The 9539-nt window shown below is 42.8% G+C and overlaps 1 protein-coding gene across 1 annotated transcript; it reads left to right on the forward strand.

Annotated features, from left to right (window-relative positions):
- Window positions 1-151: 151 nt before the first annotated feature.
- On the forward strand, window positions 152-9460 carry galnt3 (UDP-N-acetyl-alpha-D-galactosamine:polypeptide N-acetylgalactosaminyltransferase 3 (GalNAc-T3)). The gene is made up of 12 exons (XM_051403689.1): window positions 152-277; window positions 812-1096; window positions 1409-1948; window positions 2739-2911; window positions 3474-3623; window positions 3843-4077; window positions 4163-4280; window positions 4444-4644; window positions 6800-6931; window positions 7158-7259; window positions 7358-7510; window positions 7617-9460. Exons 3-12 carry the CDS (start codon window positions 1452-1454, stop codon window positions 7728-7730), a joined length of 1875 nt encoding a protein of 624 aa, XP_051259649.1. The 5' UTR covers window positions 152-277; window positions 812-1096; window positions 1409-1451; the 3' UTR covers window positions 7731-9460.
- Window positions 9461-9539: the final 79 nt, after the last annotated feature.

Below are 9539 nucleotides of genomic sequence, written 5' to 3' on the forward strand. Positions count from 1 at the left end.
GAAAAAAAATGTAGGACGGACAGTGAACATTTTAATGGACATAATAAACTGGATGCCTGCCGTGGATAGGAAGTGCCGGGGAACACAGTCACTACAGATGGAGTCACTGTGCAAGTCAAAGGCAGAAAGACTTCAAACTGGGCACCAGAGCAGGCTCCCTGCGGCTGGAATCCGCGTCTTTACTCCTTCAAGCATCCAACTCTTTATGAAGACCATCCGCTGAGAGGGGGGGAAACCTGGGAGATTCAAGGATTTTGATCAACTGCAGAGTCCGCCGGTGAGTGTCAGCTTTTTACAACTTTTACCAACGAAAGCTCAGATGTGATTAATTATCAAGGCAGATTCGCGTCCATGCGAAAGGACGCGTAACTTTGTTTTAAAAGCACGCTGGACCATGTGGGTTGTTAGTTTCTCAGTAAGTGCCATTCGTTCAGTTTTAAAAGATGTTTTTTGTCGGAGGAGCTGATTGGATGCGGTGGGCTGTGTGTGGGGCATAGCGCGTTCCTCCGTTATTTGTAACCCAGCAACTGTCCCAGTGACTGACCAGTTGAACAAATCCTATTAATGACACCATTATTGAATCTGAGGGACTCCGTAGAGAACACAGTCTGCAATATTCCTGAGCACAACGTGGCTTCAGACCACTTTTTAGGAGGTTTGTCTCGAGAAATGTTAGATTATATTGTGATTTTGTCTAATTATGTTTATATATATATATATTAGAAGATAAGTTAAGCTACAAGTCTTGTCACACTTTTTTTTGTCGGGGTCGTCTTTTGTTAACGCTTGCTTTATCTCACCTGTAATCCAGGCATGGAATGGAGCTTGACACGCAGAAGTCCTCTCTGCGCAAGCGCGCCAGCCCGTCTCCTCCCTCTACCTGAGAGGAGCGCACCTGGATCCAACGAGACGGAAGTTTAGCCAAGGCAGAGAAGGCAAAGAAGGCAGATCAAATCTTTTTGTCTGCGAAAAGTTTCTTCGGAGTTCAAGCGAGCATACAGAGAATCTCCAGTCGAAGCAGGATGCCATTCGTTGGATCTTACAAGAACAATTTAGAGTGCTTTTTTAACCTAAATCTGTCGTTCAGCGACTCATGGTACGTGGTCTTTTTCTTCTCTGAGGGAATCCAGAGCTGTGGTTGTTTTCTGATTTCAAAAACAGATTTTCAATATGGGATTTGTAGATAGGAGCAGACTTGACTTCCATAGAAACTGCTACATACACACAAGATTTCTTCTGTTTAAAACACAAAAAGTAAAAAAACAAAAAAACAACTTACAATACAATACAAAGATGTTAGTGTAGTGTCATGTCTCTGTGTTGCCTGTGTTTTTTTCTGAATCCTCAATATCTTAAATGTGATAATCATCTGGTTAATCATCATTAAGCATATGTGTGTTTGTTACAGCTGAATCCCAGTCTAAAGTCAACCTGCTCTCCATTCAAGAAGAATGGCATCTCTCCGCAGAGTGCTCCGAAGGCGACTGCACCCACTTAAGTTGGCGATAGTGGCCCTTGTCTTTGTCACATTTGTGTTCTTCATACAATGGGAAGTGGGAAGCCAAAGCCAGCAGGAGGACCCGTGGCTGAAGGAGATGGCAGTGAAGCGGGACACCATGCTGGGCATGGTGATGGGAGCTGTCAATAACTTCAGGGATGCGATGCCAAAGATGCAGATCAAAGCCCCTGTACGTAAGCAGGACAGTGCAGACGGCGTGTCCTGTCTGCCAGGCCACTACACTGCTGCTGAGCTCAGGCCAGCTCTGGAGCGGCCACCTCAGAACCCCCTGGCTCCTGGAGCAGCTGGAAAACCTTTCCACACGGACTCACTGAGCCCCGAAGAGCAGAAGGAGAAGGAGAGGGGTGAAGAGAAACACTGCTTTAACCTGTATGCCAGTGATCGTGTCTCCTTGAGCAGAGACCTGGGCGCAGACACAAGACCGCCAGAGTATGTCACTTTCTACCATCTTTATGCTTCTGTTAAAGCTGTTCCTCAAGCTTACCTTATTTTTCACTGAAAGTGTGCAAGAAATCTCTAGAGTAGCATGGTATTAGTGAATATAGTTGACCAAATTCACTCAATTCATTTTCCAAAGGATTTTGATGTAGAAACAACATGTAATTGCACCACCTAGTGGGTACAAATGCAGCTTTAGTGCTGTACAAAAAGTACTCTACTTTTCTTATTACTGCTCCATTAATATGTACTGGCACCGAATATAACTTAACACACTGAAAAACACCCACACAGATTAGTGTAATATAAATGGGGTAATGCAAAACTGATGCTGACTCTAACCCCACACACACATTCATGATATTTGCTTTTTGCAACTGATCTAAGACAGAAACCACAGAGATGATTGTTCTGACTTGGGACATTGTTTCAGCATGCCTGCCCAGTTAATGTGGCCAGTTTAGGGAGAAGCTCAGTTATGTTTGGCTAATTACAGTACATCCAACTGCATGTGAGTCCAAGTTAATGTCAGTACATAGTCAGTACGTGACACAGACATAAAGCCCCAGCCCATGTACTGGCCATCTTACTGGGGTGAATTGCAGAGTCTCTCCCACTCGGCTATGGCAGGTATTTCAAAGGCTGCCACACATGCGGTGTCACAGCTGAAATGGACACCCCCACAAGGGAGAGTCTGCAGATGTAATAACTACGCTATTGTGCCACTCAGGAACTGTATAGGACAGTCAGATCTTTGTGCTCTTTTTCCTTCTTGCTACAGATGTATTGAGAAAACCTTCAAGCGATGTCCCCCTTTGCCGACCACCAGCGTGATAATTGTGTTTCACAATGAGGCTTGGAGCACTCTGCTGAGGACAGTATACAGTGTCCTCCACACCTCCCCTGCTATTCTCCTCAAGGAGATCATCCTGGTGGACGATGCCAGCGTGGATGGTAAAATTCAAAAGGGCCCTTCAGGACCGCCCTGCTCTCTTTTGGGTTCGATTTCATGCAGCATGTTGGGTGGGCAGCTCAGAGAGGAGCTGCTCCTGCTCCGTCTGTGGCCCATGAAGTGGGTTACAACAGGAAGTGAAGGGGCTGCTAGTGAATACTTTCCTAGGAGGAGTCTGCAGTGGTTGTGCTTAGAAGTGAATCAGCGTTAGCTCTTGTAAATAGGTCTGATTTCCTCATCAGAAAACAAACTGCTGGAGAGGAGAGAGGTTTCAGACAATGCAGTCCATCTGATCCTGAAACAAAAAAGTTATTTGTTGGTAGCAGGCCACAGATGGAGGCCTGCTGTACAACAGCTCTCCTGAAAGCCAGCCATGTTGAAGATAAATGGAAGACAGCTTTCTCCTTTTTCATCTGTTTGAGTCTTACCTTCCAGGCTGAGGCCTGTTAATGTTATCTATTTATCACTTTAGTAATAATTGAGTCCTTATGAGACAAGAATCTCTCATATATTATATTATCAGATGTTTTCATAATGTGTCTAATGGACATCCCATACTTTCAGATGTGTTGAAGGACGAGCTGGATGAGTATTTGAAGCAGCTGAACATTGTCCGTGTTGTCCGCCAGCGTGAAAGGAAAGGGCTCATCACCGCTCGGCTGCTGGGGGCCTCCGTTGCCACCGGTGACACGCTCACCTTTCTGGACGCCCACTGTTAGTCAACACCACTGACATTACTCACAGATTAAAATCAGTTGCATGTTTGACACACCCATACTGACACACCCACAGCTCAGCAACCTAATGTTTGCTTTTCTTTAAAGCCTCAGCATGGCTTTACATTCCAAAATTAAACATTCAGTGGTCATTGTTAAGAAAGATGTTGTGATGTAATGTCTGCGTGTGATACAATGTAATTATGTCTGTTGACAGGCGAATGCTTCAATGGATGGCTGGAGCCGCTGCTTGCCAGGATAGCAGAGAACTACACTGCAGTAGTGAGTCCTGATATAACCACGATTGATCTCAATACTTTTGAGTTCATGAAACCATCCCCATATGGCCAGAACCACAACCGGGGAAACTTTGACTGGAGCCTTTCCTTTGGCTGGGAGAGTCTACCAGATCATGAGAAACAAAGGAGGAAGGATGAAACATACCCTATCAAGTAATGCTTGATTTATAGAATATGAATAAACTCTTGTTTCTCGTTGGAAATCATTAAAAACCTTTTTAATGTAATTTCTTTATAGGACTCCCACATTTGCTGGTGGGCTCTTCTCCATCTCAAAAGATTATTTCTACCATATTGGAAGCTATGACGAAGAAATGGAGATCTGGGGTGGTGAGAACATCGAAATGTCATTTAGGGTAAGACGTCACTAAGCTGTCATTCTGAAGGTGCAGCAGTTTTGTTATTCGTTATTGACCCGTTTTACCTGTTGAATCATTCCATTATCCAAATGACTGCATAGGCGTGTTAACTGCATGTCATTGTGCATCTGGTTTTACGCTGTCTCCCATTAACCTGCAGGTGTGGCAGTGCGGCGGACAGCTGGAGATCATCCCTTGCTCCATTGTTGGTCATGTTTTCCGCACCAAGAGCCCCCACACCTTTCCCAAGGGTACACAAGTGATCGCTCGTAACCAGGTGCGCCTAGCGGAGGTCTGGATGGACGACTACAAAGAGATCTTTTACCGTCGTAACCTGCAAGCCGCACAGTTGGCAAAAGATGTACGTACTGCTCCTGGCTCTAATGCGCCTCTGACATCCTGTGCAACTATCCTGTGATCCTTTTCAAATGCAGCAAATTGCTCTGCAGCTTTGTCTTTCACTTCTGCTTCTCATGGTTATATGTAAGTGGTTTTTAAGATTAGATCCAAGACGTGTTTGAGCAAATCCAACTGCTGTCTGTGAATTACATACAACCAGCATTAAGTCTGATCATGACTTACTTAACATACTCTGCAGGGGAAAGCATAGCATTTCACTGTTGTAATTCTCAATGCATGAATTACTATAGAAATGAAAACCCATTCTTTGAAATGGAGTGAAATAGATTAGGGGCTGTTAGAGGCTGTTAAGCGACAGAGGAAAAAGGGGCCTGAAGGAAGTCAGCTCTGGTAAATGACAGGCTCTCAGCGTTTCCCAACATGTGGTCCCGTAGGTGCCATAAACAGTTCCCTCGGGGCTATACCTCACAGAGCGGGCCAGCCCTTTCGCGCTGGCTTCAAACAGACACGCCGTCTTCAACAGCTTCAAGGAATCCGCCTTAGTAGCTCTCAGTGTGCACTAGTGTGAGCGGCATCCTCGTCATTATAGTAAGTGCTCTCATTATTCAAGAGCATGACTGCGCTTCAGTTTATGAGGAACCATGATCAAATACTTGTGTGTAGTTTATTTGTTCAACAAAGGAGTCATTAGAGTACTGGAACACAGTCATTGACTTTATAAAGTAAAGTGGTGATGATATTCAAAGTAAAAAAAAGTATTCCACTCTTAGCATCATTCATGTCATTAGATGACAGTTCAGAGTGTGGCTCTACTTATGGCAGTGTAGGCAGTACGTCCACCATATTGGTCCAGACTGAAATATCTCAAATGTTGGATGAAATTTGGTACAGATGGTCATGGAGCCCAGAAGATGAATCCCAATGACTCTGGCGATCCCCTGACTTTTCTGTTAGGTTGACATTTTTGTTTTTTATTTAAATTCATCAACAACTATTGGATGGGTTGCCATTAAATTTAGTGCAGCCATCACACCAACCCCTTAGGATGAACTGTAATAACTTTGGTTGTCCCTTTGCTTTTCCTGTTGTGCCACTACAGTGTTTCCTCTAGGATTTTTTTTAGCAGTTGGGGCAGGCCCGTCCGAACACCACGCTCCCCGTCCCATCACGCCAGCAAACGTTTCACGTATGAAACAGAAGTGACACTTCGCTGTGACACAAACAAATATATTTACCGTTTTAATGTTTCCAGATGTTTGATATCAGGACGTTGAGCTGAGAACTGACAAGTTGAACATTGTCCAATTAAAACTGATCCACCGCGGTAACGTTTTTGGTGGAGCTGTTAGTTTAATAGTCGACTTGGAAGAAAGCGAACGTTTTGACAATAAGCTACATCAACACAACAGTATGTGGAGTTAAACTGGACAGCCCCAATAACCTCTGAATAGTTCTACTTGTTAAATTGCAATGTGAGTGGCAGCAAACGGGGGTGAATTAAGTCCGCAGGATCATTTAAAAGGCAACCGTGACTACATTGTGTGACTACATTGTGCGTCTGCCCCAATTCTGATACCGTGGCGGCAGAAATTTAACAGCGGCGGGCCGCCGCTCCAAAATCAACATAGAGGAAACACTGCACTATCACGTAAAATTGACTTTGTCTAGTACTTCGGTTTATAATCACCTGCAAAACTAAGAACCTCCCCACCGGCCTCAGCTGTACTTTGAGTTAAGAGCTTATTAGGAAATTATACCAAGATGATGAACATGAACAACTTTCTATGTTCTTAGCATCAGCCTTGAGAGCATTTTAGCTTGCTGACATTAGCTCTAAAAATCCCTTTGCTTTAATACGCCTTTTCTGTTTTTATTTGCTTGTATTCTCACACACTCAAGCTCTCCATTGTTCTTGCATTTCAGTTTGGATGGCAATTGTGTTTACCTTTTTCAACACACAAACTGCACTTCCAGATTCACATTATTCAAAACACTACTTCACAACTTTTTCCTAAGTGACATTATTCTATACCTGCATGTTCTATCTGGAGTCAAGAGCATCGTTACTTTGTAGTACTTTATAGATGCAAAATTATCCAGTATCCAGTGTGCTGACGAACAATGCTTCGCTCTTCTGCCTGACATTATTTTAACAGAGGGCCTTTGGAGATATCTCCAAACGCGTGGACCTCCGTGCGCGGCTGCAGTGCAAGAGCTTCTCGTGGTATTTGAAGAACGTTTATCCAGAAGTCTTCATGCCTGATCTCAACCCACTCCGCTTTGGCTCAGTAAGATCACACACCCCACCACCAGCTCTCCTCTTTCCAAACCTCAGAGCTCTGTCTAGCCACTGTGGGTTTCCACTTAGGATCTCCAGAGGGCACTGAGCAGTTCCAATTTGACACCACTGAAAGTACTCCAGAGACTAAAGTTGTTTGAACAGCTTGCACTGGATGTTAGTTTTTCATTTTGTTTCCTTTCACTACTTTCCCCTTCCCTCCTCTTTCTCTGTAGGTGAAAAATGTCGGCAAAGACTCCTGTCTGGATGCTGGAGAGAACAACGAGGGTGGGAAACAGCTGATCATGTACCCATGTCATGGACTAGGAGGAAACCAGGTCAGTTAGAAAGTGTGACTCCTATCTCTGATTAACAAAAATGATTCTCTTTAATCACAGTGGTTGACGGCCTTTTTTTTCTCTCTCCTTTGCTGTAGTATTTCGAGTACTCCACACGTCATGAGATTAGACACAACATTCAGAAGGAGCTATGTTTGCACGGTGCAGAGGGGCCTGTGAAGCTGGAGGACTGCCAGTATAAAGGCAGGAACACATTTGTAGGAGCGGAGCAGAAATGGGAACTGAAGGACGTGAGTTTGGTCTTTTGCTTTTTATGGGCACTCATTTGTGATTTCAGATACTTGGGTTTTTTCTTTTCAGGAAAGTCATAGTTTTTTTAATCTTCTCTTCGTACAGAACCAGTTATTCTACATCCCTGGACGGAACCTGTGTCTGAGCGCCCGGCACGACCATCCTACTCTGGCCCCCTGCAACCCCTCTGACAGATACCAGCTCTGGTCCTTCGTCTGAGTTGTGCAAACTACCGCGTTACAAAATAGCCATTCTGTATGCATAGGCATACTAGGAAATGAGTATACTATACTGTATGCAGTTAACATGCAGTTTGTTTTGTTTCAGATTAATGACATTGAGTTTTAATTTATTTTTATACGTAGAAGAACTGAACTGCTGCTGCTGGGAAGTTGGACTTTGGGAGAAACCACAGAGTGCCACTGCTGGAAGGAAGCATTGACACAATGCTCCCAATCAGACTGTGAACTGAGATTTTTGGAATAATGAAGATGCACTGTGTTTCCAAGTGCCTCCTTTGTGTTTGAGGTGTTTTCACTACTCCAAGTCTTCACAACCAACACATGCAGTATTAGGTACATAAAGCAAACACTGAACATTTTTCTAGTGAGGCGTGAATCTAAAACAAAATCATACAAAAAAAAAAGACAGTCGATCATTATAAACAAGAGGTTTAAGTTGGACACACAAAAATCTCAAATGTTTATGCACCAAAGAGACTGAAAGTGAAAATCTGAAACACACAAGTATGATGTGCATTTTTCCTTTTTAATAATGCAAAACCTCTTATTTTGCTACCGTCCAGTGCCTTAGATGTAATTTTCTACTGGGTGGGTGGAGTGGTGGAGGGATGGGGTGGTGGGGTCGTTGCAGTGTTCTGATGCAGAATAATGGATTTTACATAGTTGTGATCGAAAGGGTCTTCAGATCAAGTGGATATGCTTTAATTAAATTATTTAATAGGGTCATTATCTTTTTTGTCTTTAAACCTCAAAAGTATTTTATTTCTATACCCTTGGCTGCCAGTTTATTAGGTGCGCCGAGCTAAAGCTAATGCAGTCTAATCCAACAGTCCTGCAGTAAATCCTACCTTCATGAAGGTTATAATGTTCATTTTTTGTTTGGACCCATTTTAGAGAGGTGTTGATTCAACTTTATGGGCATTTTTGAGGCTGTAGTTTGTGAAGATGTTAAAGAGGTGTTTCTAAAAATTATGTCCAACCCATTTATATCAATGAGAGTAGAGTAAATAATAGAAACACCTCAACTGCAACAAAATACAACACAACACAACAGCAGAAACTGGATATTATAATCTTGATGAAGGGGTACTGTTGTATTAAACCATATTAGTTTTAGTTAGATGTACCTAATATACAGGCAACTGAGTGTAGAGACATGAACAATAATTTGAATACCAGTTTGGACCTGCTGGTGAGCTGGCCCTTAAACATGAATTACATACAATTAGTTTGTTCATGACAAAAGTGAAATTGACATTATTGATTAAAAGGCATTTTATTTGACCTACAGTCAATGTTTAATTGACAACATGCATGCAGTCAAATGTCATGACTGACTTTTAATATCGTTCTCTTCTTTTTAATTGCGGCTGTGTTTACCTGTGGGATATTATTTCACTTGTCATGCTTTGGTGTTTATCAAAGGGGAACTTTTAATATAACAGGAATGCACCGAAGTAACTATTTGTTGATCAAATGCCTGAAACTCTCCCTCTACATCTAACCAGGAGTCCACTAATGAATTTCTGGTGCGGGCACTAGTGTTTAGATGGCTGTGGAATACTGTAAATTACTTTACGTTTGAGACTGGATGAGGAAAAATTCAAATGTGTATGTTTGTCTAAAATGGAAACTGTCTATTGCTGTCAGAAATCCTTGGTATTAAGAGGTGTTATTTTTAGGTAAAATAAATTCAGTTGGATGGTATCAAGAGCCACTTTGTCTCATTTCTCCCTTTTGGTCTGCAGAGGGCGCTTTGCACTAAAAAATTACTGAACTGTACAAG

This window comes from Dicentrarchus labrax, unplaced genomic scaffold (genome assembly GCF_905237075.1).
Source record: "Dicentrarchus labrax unplaced genomic scaffold, dlabrax2021, whole genome shotgun sequence".
In the NCBI taxonomy this organism is placed as follows: Eukaryota; Metazoa; Chordata; class Actinopteri; family Moronidae; genus Dicentrarchus; species Dicentrarchus labrax.

Coding starts and splice junctions, on each gene's coding strand:
- galnt3 (XM_051403689.1), top strand. CDS start 1,452: ATGGCATCTCTCCGCAGAGTGCTCCGAAGGCGACTGCACCCACTTAAG. Junction 2,912..3,473: donor GGACGATGCCAGCGTGGATG/GTAAAATTCAAA, acceptor CCATACTTTCAG/ATGTGTTGAAGGACGAGCTG. Junction 4,078..4,162: donor GATGAAACATACCCTATCAA/GTAATGCTTGAT, acceptor ATTTCTTTATAG/GACTCCCACATTTGCTGGTG.